The 17,946-nt window shown below is 32.8% G+C and overlaps 1 protein-coding gene and 1 long non-coding RNA gene across 4 annotated transcripts; both read right to left on the reverse strand.

Moving 5' to 3' along the window:
* Nucleotides 1–5,550: 5,550 nt before the first annotated feature.
* Nucleotides 5,551–7,131, reverse strand: LOC121208310 (uncharacterized). Its single transcript, XR_005903263.1, has 3 exons — nucleotides 6,234–7,131; nucleotides 5,869–6,068; nucleotides 5,551–5,721 (listed from the first exon to the last, which is right to left on the reverse strand). It is a non-coding gene; the product is annotated as an uncharacterized lncRNA (long non-coding RNA).
* Nucleotides 7,132–8,254: 1,123 nt separating this feature from the next.
* Nucleotides 8,255–12,807, reverse strand: LOC107896917 (cysteine--tRNA ligase, chloroplastic/mitochondrial). Of its 3 annotated transcripts, none has more exons than XM_016822222.2 (9): nucleotides 12,329–12,807; nucleotides 12,138–12,201; nucleotides 11,383–11,544; nucleotides 10,661–10,831; nucleotides 9,851–10,132; nucleotides 9,623–9,748; nucleotides 9,079–9,279; nucleotides 8,749–8,850; nucleotides 8,255–8,618 (listed from the first exon to the last, which is right to left on the reverse strand). In XM_016822222.2, the coding sequence occupies exons 1-9, from the start codon at nucleotides 12,709–12,711 to the stop codon at nucleotides 8,382–8,384; spliced, it is 1,728 nt and encodes a 575-aa protein (XP_016677711.1). In that variant the 5' UTR covers nucleotides 12,712–12,807; the 3' UTR covers nucleotides 8,255–8,381. The 3 variants fall into 3 exon arrangements, with proteins under 3 accessions (XP_016677711.1, XP_016677712.1, XP_016677713.1); XM_016822223.2 differs by having other exon boundaries at nucleotides 12,138–12,205; nucleotides 12,329–12,755; XM_016822224.2 differs by lacking the exon at nucleotides 12,329–12,807 and having other exon boundaries at nucleotides 11,383–11,578; nucleotides 12,138–12,207.
* Nucleotides 12,808–17,946: the final 5,139 nt, after the last annotated feature.

Genomic DNA, 17,946 nt, shown 5'->3' on the forward strand with positions numbered 1-17,946 from the left:
CATGTCATCTTCTGTAACAGACTCACTGTGAGGATAAGCCAGATTAATCGTTGAAGAGGTTCTACTAGATGTACACTCTCCATGGAAAATTCATTTGTATACCCCTGAATAAAGCCATCAATAATTAGATGTTCATAGACAATTTCACGAAAATGCCAATTGATGTTGCCACACTTCTTACACGGGAAAAGAATCATATTCTCTTTGCTTGCATTTTGAAATGCAAAATTTAGAAAAGTTTGTACTCCATTTCGATAGTTATTACTTGCTCTTGACAAATTTATCCAACTCTTATCCATTTCGTAGTTCGTGAAGTCTAAAATTGGTAATAAATTATGTAAGTTATGATATGATATATATTTATGTAAGTTATGTAAATTGCGTAAGTTATGTAAGTTATGATATGATGTTTATTTATGTAAGTTATGTAAATTATGTAAGTTATGTAAGTTATGTAAATTATGTGAGTTATGTAAGTTATGATTAGCATCTTTATTTTAATTACGTTTAGTATTGTGTGGTATTTATTTGAATATTCATAAATTAAAAAAATTAAAGGGAGAATGCTAAACTGATTAGAATTGTACAAAATTAAAAATATTTGCAATCCATTTCTTAAAAGGAAGAAGAGAAGAAATGGAAAGTGCAAGAAGTGATGAAAAGTAAAATTACTAGAGCAGCCCAATTTAGCCTCATTGAAATGCCCTTATAAGAATTAATTATGCTTTCGTATTCAAATGTGTTTATAGAAGTATATTTAATAATTCAGTAGTTACATTTTCTTGATTTGTTTTACTTGATTATATTAAAATGTAACTATTGAATTATTAAATATTTGAATGAAATAAAAATGAAAAAAAAAAGTAAATCTAAAACTCGAAGTGAAGATGAAAATCCTCAAATGTGAAATGTGAATGATTTTAAAAAGTTCTAAATAGAATTATAGAGAAAAAAAATTGCAGATAGCTTTAGTACAAAAAAATTGCAAATAGCTTTAGTACCTTTAATATCTAATGAGCCTTGCAAATGGTTGCGATATAAAGTCAAATACTTTAGGCTTGAAAGTCGTTCAAGAAAGGAAATTGTGTTGTACGGATAGAGATTACAACTCAAATCAAGTTCCTCCAAGTTTGTTAACCTCAATCGTGTTCCATCTATCATAGGAAGAAAATAATTTGTATAGTTAATATGTAAAAATGTTTCGTTCAATATATGCATACACAAAAAAAAATATTGACAACTCCAGGCAAAAAATTTGTGTCATTTATGCATAACAATTCGTGTTATTTATGCATCTATATATATTATTCTATAGCTTATAAATTTTATTATATTATATACTTTCTTCAGAATCTTCATATATATTATTTTGTTAAAAAAACAGTGGTTAAATCGGTGTTAAGTAACTAAATCTTGGGACTAAAAACAAGAAAGAAAACAAGGATGATCATGCATCCTATGATATAAGCCTAAAAGTAAATAATAAAGGAAAAAAAGGTTATAGCTTTAATACCTTCAATATCTAATGAGCCTTGCAAATGGTTTTTGCGCAAAGTCAAAAACTTTAGGCTTGAAAGTCCTTCAAGAGAGGAAATTGTATTGTTCCGAGAGAGACTATTACTCAAATCAAGTTCTTCCAAGTTCATAAGAAGAAGAAGAATTTATATAATTATATGTAAGAATTTAGGTACTTGATTAAATATAACCTTTAAAAGATTGAAACCTTTCAATTTGATTCTCACTTAAATTGAATTTCTTCAAATTTGTCAAATTGCTCAATCCTATATATATCCACGTCCGATTCAAATAATCACTATGTTAATAATCACAATGCTGAAGTAAAGATCCATACACGATAATGAAAGAACCATGACACGAAACAACAAAAATACAACAGAGGGAAACATAGAATTCAAAAATAAAAAACATAAAATAAATTTAGGTAAGTGACAAAAACCCTTAGCAAATAGATATAAAAAGACAAAGTATTTATATTTGCCTGAAAACCAAAATCCCTAGCAAATAGAACCTAGTGGACTAGTTTAATATACTGTTCTACATTTTAATACAAAAACAAAAACTAAAAATAAAACATATTTCTCTGCATTTAGTAACAATTTAAAAAAAATGATTTTTCTCCACATTATATATTGAACTATTAAAATAGTTAAAAAGGGTAGTAAACCATAATCAAGAAAAAACAAAACAAAATGAAAAATCAAAGTGGATGGGAAATGGGAATATAATGTAGGATGATGCTCTCCTTCATCAACTAGCTAGGCAAATTAATCTGATATATATTTGTATCTTCTTACAAACATTACTGAATTATCTTTCTCCTCTAGTAGTATGTTCTTCAAGCAAGAAATGGAATTACCCTTAATGCCCTCTAACTATTACCGAATTAAGGCTAAAAAATATGCAGTGGCAGAGTGTACAACGGAAAAAACTTACTGATTGGTTGCGGCAGAGGATGGCGAAGCAGTAGAAGGGACACTCGACTGCTATGCAGCAGATGCATGAGGCGAAGAAGATGCACGGCTATGCAGCAGATGAAGGAGATAGGGTGCGATTTTTGTTTGGGGAAAATTTAAGGTTTTGGAGAATTTTTTTAGGGGGAAAAAATGGTGAATTTTGGGTATATTGCTGGGATACAACAGAGGAGAGCAAAACTACGAAGTTTTGATAAACTCAAAAGTGACAGTTTGCGGTGTTTTCACAAAGCGCCGCTATAGGTCGATCTTTTGCGGCGTTTTTAACCTAGTGCCACTAATGGCACTAAAAACGCGACCCAACACGGCGCCCTTTTGGTTTAGTAAAATGATTATTTGCGGCGCTTTTTATGAAAAAATGTCGTTATTGCTTACCTTTTGCGGCGTTTTTATCATAAACGCCACTAATGCCTTTGATACTAATAAATATTTATAGTTTAATTATTTCGTAAATTCCTTTAAATTATGTTTGTTTTGTTTCAAACAATATATTTAATTTTTAAAATTTCATAATTGTGTACGAAAATAATTTTAAAAAATGAAACCAAACTTCCTTACGAAGAGTTTGTATCCATGAGTTTAATTTTTTGTGCACCTAATAGAATTTATCCAAATTGATCGATTTTAATAAAATTTAATTTTTCAAATTCTTTTTTGTTATTATGTCTAAAACTACTTATAATACCTCCCCAACTCATAACAATAGGATAATAATCATATAACCCTATATTCTAAAATAAAATAATTTTCTTGTCAATTTTAAGAACACCATAAAACCCTAAACCATAAACCATAACCCCTAAACCATATAACCCTAGCCCTAAAACCCTAAATCATAAACCGCAAATCTTAAACCAAAAACCCTAAATTATATAGCCACTAAACATGAAACCATAAATCTTAAATCCTATAATCACTAAACACAAAATCTTAAACCCTAAACTATAACCCTTAAACCATATACACTAACCTTAAAATCACAAATCTTAAACCACAAACCCTAAACTATATAGCTACTAAACATGAAACCATAAATCACAAACCTTATAATCACTAAACACGAAACCTTAAACACTAAACTTTAAATTTTAAACCATAAATACTAAACCCTAAAACCGTAACTAATAAATTTGAAACCTTAAACCAAAAACCATAACCTCTTAACCTTAAATCTTAAACCCTAAAATAACATATTTATTGTGACATTTTTTTATCAAAAACTAAAGGATTTGGGGAAATTAGGGGAAAGAATTTAGGGAAGAATTTTATTCCCTGTTCTGAAACGTAGTCTTTTAAGGCAAATGGTATTACAACTTTGTGGCGTTTTTTAAAAACACCACTAAAATTTTAATGCTTTGTAATGAAACAACACCGTTGGAGACAAATTAGTATTGCAAATTTGCGGCGTTTGTGAAAAATGCCACTAAAAATTTAATTCCCTGTTGTGAAACGATGTTGTTTAAGGCAAATGGTATTGCAACTTTGCGGCATTTCTTAAAAATGCCACTAAAATTTTAATGCTTTGTAATGAAACGACGCCATTGGAGTCGAATTGGTATTGCAAGTTTGCAGCTTTTGTGAAAAATGCAACTAAAAATTTAGTTCCCTGTTGTGAAACGACTTGTTTAAGGCAAATGGTTATTGCAATTTTGCGGCGTTTTTTAAAAATGTCACTAAAAGTTTAATGCTTTGTAATGAAACGACACCGTTTGAGTCAAATTTATTATTGCAAATTTGCAGTTGTGTGGGAAACGTCGCTAATGCTGGACCTTTTACGGTGTTTTCCTCATAAATGCTGCCATAGCTCTAACCTTTTGCGGCATTTTCCGTTTAGCGCCACTAATGTATACCTTTTGCATTTTTGGTCCAAACGCCACTAAAAATGCCGCTAAAAACATGTTTTGCTGTAGTGTGAAATTAAATTAGGTGGTCGTGAGAATTATTCAACTAGAGAATTTGATTAAAGAATTTTACTAAAAAATTAATTTGGAAAATCTAAGTGATTTTTGAAAAAATTAATTTTGAACAAGAAAAATTAAATTAATCAAATTAATTAAAATTAATATGATATTTTTGAAAATTAATTTTCAAGTCAGACAATTGACCCAATTGGTAATTGAACTTAAAAATTGGACCTAAGATCGTAAATTGGGCCTAGGAGCCCAAATCGAGACCAAGACCAAAAACCTGGTCTAACCGAGCCCGATATGTGAAATCTGACCGACGATCCAATTGGTGGCTAGACTAGATTGACCGGGTCATCACTGACTCGGACCGAACCAGTAGTAACCGAATCGACTCGGGGTTCTGTAAGGGTATCGCACTTGCATAACCGAACACAACAGTGCCAGCGGCGTTCCGGTGGCCGGTGGCAGTTGATTTTCGGTGGTTGAGTAGTGGAAGAGTTACACTCTTACTTAGACTCTGCCATAGAATTTGATTTCAAATTAACTATTCAAAAAATAATATTATTTTAATAGTTTAGTATTAAATTAGATTTAATACTTATATTTATAGTATTTTATTAATTTAATATTAAAGTGATTATCTTAATATTAAATTTAATTCAATATTTATCTTGTAGATAAATATTCTATTATTTTAATAAGATTTAATATTAAATTTAATCTTGAATTCAAGAGAAAGTTATAGAGAGAAAATTCTCTGAAGAGATTATTTTTAGAATATTTCTAGAGATATTTTTTTAATTTACAACTTGACCCAAAAGTTTGGAGATATTACGAAATTACCCTACTAGTAATTTTTGTGAAAAATTTTCTAATTCGAAGCTAGCTCACACTTGGCAGAAATGAGCTTGAGGATAACAGAGAAGACTACTCGGCCGAAGCGCTCATCCTAAACAAATCAAAAAGTTACAATTTTGATTAAGTGTTTATTACTTTAAATATCACAACCAAGATCTTATTTTGAAAAAAAATTTAAAACTTTGTTTTCCCTAAATTTATTTTCCGCTGTGTTTTCAAACTCAATTTTCTAACATGTAACACATTATGTAATACAACAACAAAGGGATGACCAAGGCGTTGATGCCATCGAGTGAGTTTTAAATCGGACATAGAACTCATAAAATTTGAAGAATCATCATCTGTAGTTGGTGCTCCAACTTGCATACAAAAGCAATGTTGTCAGGAGTTGATCGGAGCAATCGATAAACACCATTCACCTCAAGGCCTCGAAGCAAAATCTTGTGCGTGACCAGGTTCTTTACCTAACAACAAGAATGATGAAATTCAAACGAAAATCTTAATATCTTTCACAAATTTGTACACAGATAAAAAATTCTTGTGAATGGCAGGAACATACAACAAATTCTTGATGGGTAACTGATGAGAACCAAAATAGAGAGAAGACTCACCAACATGAGAGATGGAGGTAGAGTTGTCATTGCCAACAATTACTTGACTAGAACCACTGTATGGGTGACAACTCGAAAACTAAGAGGATCATTATTGAGGTGAGCAGTGGCGCCGCTGTCAGGATACCACGCCGAGTCACCAACTACACAAGAAGTAGTAGGTGTGGAGCAAGTAACTGCTTGCATCAGGTGTTGATCTTCTGCAGACGATATATTAGAAGAAAAATCAGTTTGACGTGTGCTAGAGTAAGGAACATGTGTCTTAAACCTAGAACTCATAAAAAAGCCTTGATCCAAGTAACATAAATGGGCTGAAGAAAACACAAAACCAACAGCACTTGAGGATCTAATAAAATGCACCAAACCTGATCCGGAATGAGAAACCTTAAGGTTATCATCATGATAAGAAGAATCGTAACAGTAAAAGCAACGACGAGCCATGTGGCCGATCTTGTCACAGATTTGGCATTATGATCTTGACAGACCCCCAAAACAAGTATACCCGTGGTCGCGAGAAAAAATAGGTGCACGGTTGGATCTGAAAGACTAAGGAGTTTTAATAGTACATGGTGGAAGAGACGGCGTTAAGGATTTGCCAGCCAGAGCAAGATTAGTCGAGATTGTCACCTAAGAAAGGTGAGCCTGTTGATAGGCCTCAGCATCCAATAGAGTCGTTGTGATACCTTAAAGATCAAACGGAACTTGACTAGTGGTGATAATAGAAACGACATGGTTAAATTTCGGTGGAAGTCCATTTATAATGGCCGATTGATGCTCTTTCATGGAAACACAATGACCTCAGCTCTCCAAACAATCGCAAATATGCTTAATTCTGAGCAAATGATTTGGGTAGATTGTGTGCCAAAGATTTGCGTCAGCGCTTCCCAAAGAGTAAACATCGACGACAAATTTCCAATCAATTGACTGTGGAAAGATGCACTCACAATAGAGAGTAGCCAAGCCAAGAGTGTCGAGTCTTATTTTTCATACTGAGCAAATGTTGGATTTTCAACCAAATGACTAATGGCATCATTGACCGTGCGAGATGGGACGAGGACAGCCATCAATGTATTGTTTCAGATGATGAGTTTTGAGGACAAGCAACACATGTTGCTTCCAAGCCAAAAAAATTGTTGTCATCAACAAGAGTTGTTACCTTCTGAGTAGCGAACGCAACAGGATTAAAACACCTCCCACTTGTAAAATTGAAACTTACAGATTCCATCGCTGGAAGCAAGAAAAGAGAAAAAAAAATCCACTCTGATACCATAACAGAAACAAGAAATAAAGTTGAAGAATCTTTGATTCATGACATTTGAGGTACAATGAGTGTGCTTTTATACATTGATTAAAATAACAAGGCAATAAGTATAGAAGATAACTAACTAATAGAAGAGTGAACTAATTAATTGGAAGTAGTTAATCTGTTTAAGTAGTTATTGCTGATAGGTAGAGAGGGGGAAAAGGCCCATAATTAGTATTAAATTGATAAATTTTATAAATATCGAAGGCTAAATTTATTTATTTTTAAATTGGGACTAAATTGGTAGAAGTTATAAATATTGAAAGGCTAAATTTGTTATTAGACTAATAATAAAGGCCACATCGAACTTCCATTATCAACTCAATGGCAAGGTGATTACAAAATTCAATTTAAAAAAATTTAATGACTAAATCAAAAAATTTTCATTATTGGGAGACCAAAATAGAAACTCTCGTAGTGGAGTGACCATTATGTAGTTTATCTGAGAAATAAACGGTCACATCATCCAGCTGTTTCAGATTTAATAACAAAGTAACTAAAAAATAAATTTGAAAAGTTTATTAATTGAATTAAAAATTTTTATAGTTTATTGATGAAAACAAAAACACTGTAAAAATGACAAATTAGATTAATTACCCGTAATTTTTATATCTACATGTAAAAAACCTATACTTTTTAATTATGCAATCACGTCTTTCATCTCATCAAACTGACAATTATATCGTAATCAGGTATAAAAGGTATACATTTTCTCCAAATGTGTTTTATAATACAGGTGAAAGAAAAACATAATATTAGAAAAAAAATATTTGATTAATTGTGAATGGAATTTTTAAACTTTAGAATTGATAATTGTTTTTTTTTTATAATGGTATAATAAAACATTAAAGGAATATATATTTAAAAAAGAAAATATATGTCATTTATTTCAGGCACTACTAATGTATTTTTTTTATTCCACACCAACTTAAAAAGATAAAATAAAATGTCTTTTTTTTTAATTCTTTTTTACTATTATCAAATTTATGATGTCTAAAAATTTCACTGAAAAGAAAAATTTTTAAAAATATAGTAAAACTTTTAAAAAATAAATATTAAAAAAATCTATTTATGTAGTCGATATTAAAAAGAATTGTCAGTTTCATTAAAATGCATCTCCTCGGAATGTTGCCTGACAAAAATAAATAAATAAATAAATACGGTATAAATCGTGACAAACTTGGCACCAAAAGTGATTTTGTTTTTCTTTTTACGTTGCAGCCACTTGCTGCTCCTGCAATGGTAGTGGAATGGCAGGCCTCCAACTAGTACCGTCTGGAGAGTCCATTAGAGCAATTCCAACAACAGCTAAATCTTTTCTAATTGCATCTGATTTTTTGTAGTCTTTGTTCTTTCTTGCCTCGCTTCTTTCCTCTATTTTCTGCAAAATTTTGTCTTCCGTTAACTTCGCCCGCTTCAGTGCCATTTCTCTCAGCTGCTGCAGTGCCTGTAGATTCAGAATATAGGCCAAGAGCATATGGTTACATAAAGGAATTGCATCAACAACATCCATGTGAAATTGCGTAAACTGATTGGCTAACAGAAGAAGATTCTACTTTATTGAAAGCAGTCTTTACCTCAGAGTAACTTGTTGGCATCAGCCCCAGCACACTTAGAACATTCCTGATTATCTTTTCTAAAGCAGCCACCGATTCTATCCGCGTTGCCTGCTTCTTCCCCTGAAAGGATTCCTTATATCAATTCTAAAGAATAACTGGCCCCTAATTCAGAAGGACTCAACAGTTCAATATGGGTTCATCTTCCATTCATCCCTGGAATGGGTCAGGTTGTGGATAGTAATTTATGATTCTGTGTTTGGGGCCATGCTTTGCTTATGGTTAAACTACAGATAAGCTGTTTGAAATTGAACATAAATGCACAAAATTAATCATCTTAAAACCTGATACCTTACGCGTATGTAGTAGATCATTGATGGTTTTCAATGGGTCAGATAATGCTGCCAAAACAACTGGAGTATGGAGATCATCAGACATGGAAGTTGAAAAGTCGTTATGGAACTTGTTGATGACATTCAAAGTCTCAGGCGGAATGGACTCCTGAAGCCCTTTGTCATGCTGGCTCAGAACATTTTCACAATCGTGTAGTGTCTGCAGCCAATTGGAAAACATTACAAATGACAGAGCAGGAAATAAGCTTTCATCAAATAGTAATCAACAGAATGGATCATATCAAAGATGCTGAACTAGTTCCCAGTGTTATCAATTCTGAAATTTATGCATCTCCAAAAGGAAAAGCTGTATCAGAAATTAAAAGACAAAGTAACACTAGCTGTATAAACCGTGGCAGATTAAACTAGACAGCAATAAAAAACCACTCAGGGAAGGAATATGATTGACAAGATTCATTGGTCCAACAACTTGTACAGCTTATATTTTTGCACACTTAAATACACACATGCATGCATAGAGAGCAAAGAAGAGACTGTGCTACCTGATAAATGTAGAAAATACGTTCTGAAGCACTTTCAAGTAGCACATCAGAGTAGTTGATTGGAGATCGATAGTGGGTTCCCATTAAGAAAAGTCTCAAAGCCAATGGATGGTAAAGATTTATAACCTGAGAAACAGTGAAAAAGGCTAGCAACATAAGGATCCTAACAAAGTTATTATTTACTTAAAGGAAAATAGTAAGTGTCAAAGAAGATCACCATAAACCTACCTCCCTAATTGTGAAGAAGTTTCCTAGCGATTTGGACATTTTCTCAGAGTCAACAGTGACAAAGCCATTGTGTATCCAGTAGCTTACATTGCTCTGTTTACATGCAGCACAACTTTGAGCAATTTCATTTTCATGGTGAGGAAACACAAGGTCCATCCCTCCACCATGTATATCAAAAGAGTAACCCAAATAAGCAGCACTCATGGCACTGCACTCAATATGCCATCCAGGTCTTCCCGGCCCCCATGGACTCTCCCAAAAGGGCTCCCCTTCTTTTGCGGACTGAAAAAATTCAAATGATATTAAATAAAAGAAAAATACTATGTCAAGTTGAAAATTATAACAAAGCGAGCTTGGTGGTAAGCATAAGTATAACATACAGGATTATAATTCTTAAGCATGTACTGCCAATGATTTTTTAGATACCAACCTTGAAGATGTTTTTGGGATATACCAATTTCACAAAACTGAAACTTAGAATAAAAACAAGAAAAAATTGCATTTCGAAGTAATATTTACTTATTATCTCATGGCATGAAACCATTTAACATCTTTAGTCCCACCAAAATTTACAAGTACCATTTAGGATACCATGGGCTGCCTGATCCGTCCTACTCTTTAACAACGTAGGTTGAGTATCAATCACCCAAAGTTCACAATTTATCCATACCTGGTTGGGTGCAAATAATGAAGTGAAACTGCATCTTAATCTACGCAGAGTCAGGTACGTTATGTGATATAACGTATTTTCCACTTCTGATGATAGTATATTATAAATGCATGACACAAATCACATTATTTAAAGCTTGCCTTCCATAATGCAAAATCAGCTGGATTTCTCTTCCTTGAGTCAACAGCAACACGCTCCCCAGCTCGATTATCTTCTAATTTCCGACCAGATAACTGGCCATACTCTGGAAAGTTTTCCACTGAGAAGAAAACATCACCTTCAACTCTGTAGGCATACCCGTTATCAACAATCTGTTCAAGGTCAATTGTAGATTAAAAGAAAATTCAGCTAAAGCATAACTCAAACGGAACTTTGTGTCAAGTAAAAATGTCTAATTGAGATTGTGAGGCATTGGTGAAACAGGTCAATTGTAGTACTTATGTTACAAACAAAGGTTCTAATCTATAACAAATGTAAGATTCACATTCCAAAAATATAACATACACGATTTTTTTTCCCTCCTTCCCTAGAAAACTTCCTTCTTTCTTAAAAATTAGCAAATAACTAACATAAAGAACATGAAATGATAACAAAATTATGAATTATGTTCGATACTACTATAATAAACAATGTTACACCATGAATTTAAAACAAGATGTATTACTGAGTATTTACATCATTCCCAGCACTTTTGAGTGTTTCAAGGACACCCGTCATTAGGCAATATGCAAACAATGCAATGTAAAATTATTACAGATAACAACTTCTGCAAGCATTACCGGTATACCATGCCAAAGAAAAAAAACTAATTGCCAATGAGTAAGAAAACGTACAATCAATCAATCATTAGTCCAGAAATTACCTGCTTGATCATGTCAATGATATGAGGCATGTGATCTGACACACGAGGTTCAACAGAGGGGGGCAGACATTGAAGATGCACCATATCTTGAATGAACTCATCACAGTATCGTCTGCTCAAACTGATCGGATCCTCCGCCAATTCATTTGCTCTAGCAATTATCTACAGAATTTTAGAAAGTGCAGACTCAGCTATCCTGTCATATCAATTAGAAGAAAACAGTCGGCATTCAAATATAAAGGTGAAGGAAAAGAAAATAACTTTAAAGATGTTTTTGCAAGCAGTGGCAATTCAAGATGAAAAATCACATGAACTTTTGTCATGCAAATTAGCAATAACAACAAAAATCTAAACTCATTTGTTACTTAAAAATATCTATCAAAGAAATGGAATGCCCTCTAAAAATTGAAAAACCCTTTTCTTATTACTTTTACAGAAAAACATCCAAATATAAAAGCAAGCAACATTTTAAACTTAAAAAAAAAAATAAGTTTACCTTTATATAGAATAATTATGCTAAATTAAACAATTTTACCTTTACCTCCATTCTTTCAAAAGAATTTTAATAAAGGAATAGTAAAAGTAACAAACTCAAACTTAAGGTTTACAGACACTACATTCAACAATCATACAGACACACAAAAACAAGCCAACGTCAGAATTTGTCAAAGGGCAAAATTTTGAAGCTAAAAAGTACAAAGTGCTATGTGAGTGCGTGATATACATACAAATACATGTAGCGTGTGTAAACTGACCTTGTCATCAACATCAGTGAAATTCCGAACATAGCAAACTTCATAGCCCAAATGCTTAAGATATCTGCCTAATTCCACAATTTCAAATCATTAAAAAAATCAAATTTCTAATTAGTACTCATGGTCTCAATCCAATCACAATAAAATTGAAAGTTTTACTAAATCAATTTGGAAAGACAGAGAAGGAAGACCTGTAAAGAACATCGAAAGTTACATAGACACGAGCATGCCCAATGTGGCTGAGATCGTAAGCGGTGACACCGCAAACGTACATCCCCACTTTATCTTCAACTTTGGGCTTAAACAATTCTTTCTTTTTACTCATCGTATTGTGCAGCCACATCTCCGATGATGGACTGCCAGGCTGTCGATTGCCGTCCATTTTGTCCAATGTTGTGCCATTGATTAACGGCCGTGATGATGGACTCAACGAGCTGAAACAACGACGGATTGGATTTCTACGTTTTGGGTTATTGAAAGAGTGAGTCCTGAGTTGGACCGAGTGGAGTGAGTTGGGAAACGAAGAAAATCGGATGGAGAAGAGAGGTTTGTAGCACTTTAGGAGAGTGCCCATTAGCTAATTGCTCTACTTCGAGGTTTCTGGGGCTGAGTTTTCTTGTTATCTACAGAGCTGTTAGGGTATATAACACTCACACCGAATCATTTGTATCTACCTCCTTCAAACGCACCGTTTCAATGTCCGTTATTTCGGAAAATTAAACCAGTGGTTACACCGGTTACATCATCTATTTTGGTTTAAGGTCAGTAAATTAGTTGTGTTTTTATTAATCATTTAATTTTAAAATGTTATAATACTATCATTAAATTATTTAAAAAATTTTATTTAAATCACTAAATTATTAAAATTTTTATTTTATAATCTTTTTTATTTTCACCACCTACACCAATTGCTATAGTTTAATTTTTTTTTTTATGAATCAGTTTTAAAGATTAATTGTTTTGGAAATCCACCCAAAACAAATAAACGAACGAAAGTTATCAAAATATAGATTATTTGGGACATCCCCAAACATAAAAAATTTAAAGGCTAAGTATTTGTTTTAATAATTACATTAATGATTAAGGACTAAATACATGTATCTAACCCTTAATTCATGTATGATTTCAAAATTCATACTTTAATTAACTAAAGAAATGTACTTAATGCACATTCATTTATTCATGCATTAATTCTTAATTCATGCATCATACTTATTTAATGGAAGCATAGAATTTATGAAATGAGTTCAAAAGTCTTTTAAGAATCTTTTGCCTAAATTAGGTTACTATCTTGTTGTTGTTCGTTAAGCTTTTAAAGTAAAAGTGAGTATTTGGTCAAATTGAATAAAAAATATTTTGAGTTAATTGAGTTGACAAGTTCTATTTTATCATCTTAACTTGATTTGAATTTTTTTTATTCGAGTGGAATTGTTCGAGTATAACTAATTACATGTTAGAGCACATAAATTTGAAACTATATATATTTGAAAACTTTTCCAAAACAAAATAATTATAAAAAATAAACTTGAACAATTGATTTACTTATTTAGTTCTCTAAAATTATTATTTTAGAAAATTTTTAAAATTTTAAATTTCTTTAAATATTCTTTAGAATCTTTTAAATTTTTTTATGTTTTTCTAAAGATATAAATTTTGGAATTTTTATAAATATTTTGAATTTTTGAAAATTATTTTGAATTATTTTGTAATTTTTGTTGATAGAGAAACCAATTTGCTCATTTTCAAAACTAACGGGGACCAAAATGATCTAACAACGGTATCTTTAGTTCCCCTCTAACTGCTACTCACATTACTCGTATTTCTGGGTGGTCTATCTCGAGCTGTATTGCCACTCGGCCTCAGATTTTGCACAATCTCTTGCTTAACAGACTCGGGACAAACACGGATAAAATGATCTAAAGATCCACATTTCAAACAAGCCCGATCATACAGTCTACAATTGCCAGGATGTCTTTTACCACAATGTTTACACTTGGGTCGATCAGATCTGACATTTCCAGGTAGCTAGAGTTTTAAAACTCCAATGTGATCTTACACGATCTCTACTCGAATGTTTCACATTAGTCTTTGAATGGTTATAATCGTCTCGGAATTTCTATGACAAAGACTGAAATGATTTACTTGCGGATCTCTTTCTCATATCTCTAGCTTTTGAGTCAGCTTTTATTTTCTCTTTCCCGAGTTCTTCAGCTTTACATGCTCGTTCTACAAGCACAACAAACTCTTTTATTTCCAGAATCTCGACTAATAATTTGATGTCTTCATTTAAGCCATCTTCAAATCTTTCACACATAATTGCTTCAGTCGAGACACATTCTCTTGCATATTGGCTCAATCTCACAAATTCTCGCTCGTATTTTGTAATAGACATGTGGCCTTGTTTTAGTTAAAGAAACGCTTTACGTTTCTGATCAATGAATTTCTGACTGATGTATTTCTTTCGGAATTCAGCTTGGAAGAAACCCCAGGTGACTTTTTCTCTCGGAACCACAGCTATCAATGTCTTCCACCAATGATACGTTGTATCTCTTAAAAGTGACACAGCACATTTAAGACATTCTTCTGGAGTACACAATAGTTTATTAAACACTCGTATCGTATTCTCTAAATAGAATTTAGCTCTCTCGGCATCATCATCAATAGTAGCTCGGAACTCTTCGGCCCCATATTTTCTAATTTTATGCACTGGAGGCTTATTCAATTAAATCGAATTCGCTTGTGGCATGACAGGGACTTGCGGAGGATTAGGCGGGGGTGAAGGTTATGGCATAGCCAGATTAGTTCGAATATATTGGGTGAACCAATCATTCATCATTTGGTAAAAGGCTTGCTTAGCCTCTCTCTCGTGACTACTAATAGCAGGCCCAAAGTCAGATGGCACTGTCCCTTAGGTGGGAGCAGGCGCATTACTTTCAACATCGTCAGCTACAGCTCATTCGGGATCCATTTACTATATAAAAACACATTTTAAATGTCAGGAATCATCACACTATCACAGTTTATATATATGGCATGTATAGATAGACTCACATACGCTACGTTAGTCTTAGAATCAACTAAACCGTAGCTTAGATACCAACCAAATGTAACACCCCTAACCTGTATCCATCGCCGGACTAGGGTTAAAAGGCAATACCGGACATATCGGAATATTTCGTATTCATATCACAAACATCATAGCATCATAGTCAACATCAACATAAAATCCCTTTCTTAGGTCATCGAGACCTTAAACATGATTTAGAAAGAGGTCGAGACTAAACCGAGTAGATACAAAATTTTTCAAAACTTAAACATTTTTCTAAGTTATAAAGGTCACACGTCCGTGTGAACAGGCCGTGTGCCTTACACGGCATCAGACACGCCTGTGTGTCTAGGCCGTGGCAAAATAGGGCATACATACTGACTTGTCCACACAGCCACATGACACGCCCGTGTGCCAGGCTGTGTGAAAATTAGGGAGGCTACTGACTTGGATCACACGGCCGACCACAAGCTCATATGCCAGCCCGTGTGCCACACACGACTAATAAACACGCCTGTATGTCTAGGCCGTGTCAAAATTGTAAGGTATACTGGCTTTATATCGTAGTGTACCTTAGGGGACACACGACCACGTAACATAACCATGTGTCATACACGGCTGTGACACACATCCGTGCCTCTACCCATATGGACAAAAGCCAAATTGCCACCTATTAAGGGTCCTTCCGACAAGTAACAAATAGGTAACAATAGCACTATAAATGTAACAAATTTCAACCATAATACATACATCATTTATGCCATGTATTCATCAACTAATTTCATGCTTATATCCAAACCAAAACATACCAAATCATAAACCAAAGTCATACCAAAACATATGATTCATAATCTCAATCTACTTCATTCATTCACATGCCAAAATCTTACCAAACTCCAAAATAGGCACATACCACAACTTACCAAAATGACCAATTCTAATAGCCATTCATGAATACATTATATTGACCATATTGCATCACATAGCTTATACATAAAAGTCATTTATAAACACAACCAAAACCAAGCCATATCACATGGCTAGATATACACATTACCAAATATATTCAACTACTTCTAGCCTATACATGACATACTTCAGATTTACATTTTCAAAAGGTACTAAAATAGAGTTCGATAGTATGGGAATGATCCTCGATAATCCTCGAGCTACCGGTAGCTTCGATATTTATAAATCAATGCAAACACACACAAAGTAAGCTTTCAAAAGCTTAGTAAGCCATATTCAAATAAACTTATCTCATAACACATTTCTAAACCATTTCATTCATGTAGTTCATGGCAAAATATAACCACATATCTATAATTCTTATATAGCTCAAATGTTCATAATTCAATTACATATGCACATCTCATTCTCAAATAACTTATACATATTTCATATGTCCACATATATATATATGCTTCCCTTTCATTCTCAATCTTAATATACATTTCAAACATACATGAATCGGATACAAATACACATAGTCATTCATTTTCTCGGAATGCCCGTTGAACTGTTCGGATTCAAATAGGATACGTGGATAACTCGAAAAGCTCGTACAATGCCAACGTCCCAGACGTGGTCTTACATGTAATCAAATATCGATGCCACTCCTAAATAGAGTCTTACACGAAATCAAATAGGATACCGATGTCTTAAACATGGTCTTACATGTAAATCTCAAATCAATGCGAACGTCCCAGACGTGGTCTTACACGAAATCACATATCGGAAATCCTATGTCATGACATATGTATCTTAACTATTCCTATGGTTCGAACGAGACTTTTCGGACGTTGTCGCATTATCAAAACTTTCTCAGATTTCATATATTTCACTCTCAAATACATTCATCACAATTCAAATATCATATAAGCTATTGATAATTCAAATCAATACATTTATTTGTATATCGACTTACCTCGTACGAAAATGAACGGAAACGAGCAACTATTCAACGTCTTTCGACTTTCCTCGATCTAAATCTGCTTTCTTTGGTTCTTGATCTAAACACATTCAAATTTGACTTATTCAATCTCATACTCACTCAAATCAATCCATATACAATATTTAGGATATTTTAAAAATTAGCCCCCATATTTTTCACATTTTAACAATATAATCCTTAATTCATAAAATCACAAAATACACAAAATTTCCTTTTACACATGCTTAGCCGAATTTTCATAGAGTTCATATAAGCCCACATATTTAATTTACTTCACATTTAGTCCCTCAATTTCTCATTTTCACAAATTAGCCCAAAATAATCAAATTTATCAAAAATCCCAATACAAAACATATGTATCTATCATCAAGCTTCCATATTTCATCAACTAACATTATAAAACTCACAAAATCAATAATGGAATAACTCAAAATCATCATCAAAATCATAAATTTAGGCATGGGCTTGAAAAATTACTAAGCAATGATCTCAAAAACGTAGAAAGTATCAAAAACCGAATCAAAACCATACCTTAATCAAACTTGAAAGTAGTCGAATATCAAAACAAAAGAACCCTATCTTTTCTTTCTTCAATTTCGGCTAAAATGATGAATGTAATGGCTAATTTGATGTTTTGTTTTAATTATATTAACATAATATTCTAATTACTAATTTAACCTTAGTTAAAACATTATAAAATCACATATATTAAGGCCATTAATGTCCACTCATAAGTTTAATGGTCTAATTGCAACATAAGGACCTCTCATTTAAAAAGACATAGCAATTAGGCACACTTAACATATAGC

This window comes from Gossypium hirsutum, chromosome A10 (genome assembly GCF_007990345.1).
Source record: "Gossypium hirsutum isolate 1008001.06 chromosome A10, Gossypium_hirsutum_v2.1, whole genome shotgun sequence".
NCBI lineage: Eukaryota > Viridiplantae > Streptophyta > Magnoliopsida > Malvales > Malvaceae > Gossypium > Gossypium hirsutum.

Coding starts and splice junctions, on each gene's coding strand:
- LOC107896917 (XM_016822222.2), bottom strand. CDS start 12,711: ATGGGCACTCTCCTAAAGTGCTACAAACCTCTCTTCTCCATCCGATTT. Junction 9,280..9,622: donor GTATTTTCTACATTTATCAG/GTAGCACAGTCT, acceptor AATTGGCTGCAG/ACACTACACGATTGTGAAAA. Junction 8,619..8,748: donor TGCCAACAAGTTACTCTGAG/GTAAAGACTGCT, acceptor CTGAATCTACAG/GCACTGCAGCAGCTGAGAGA.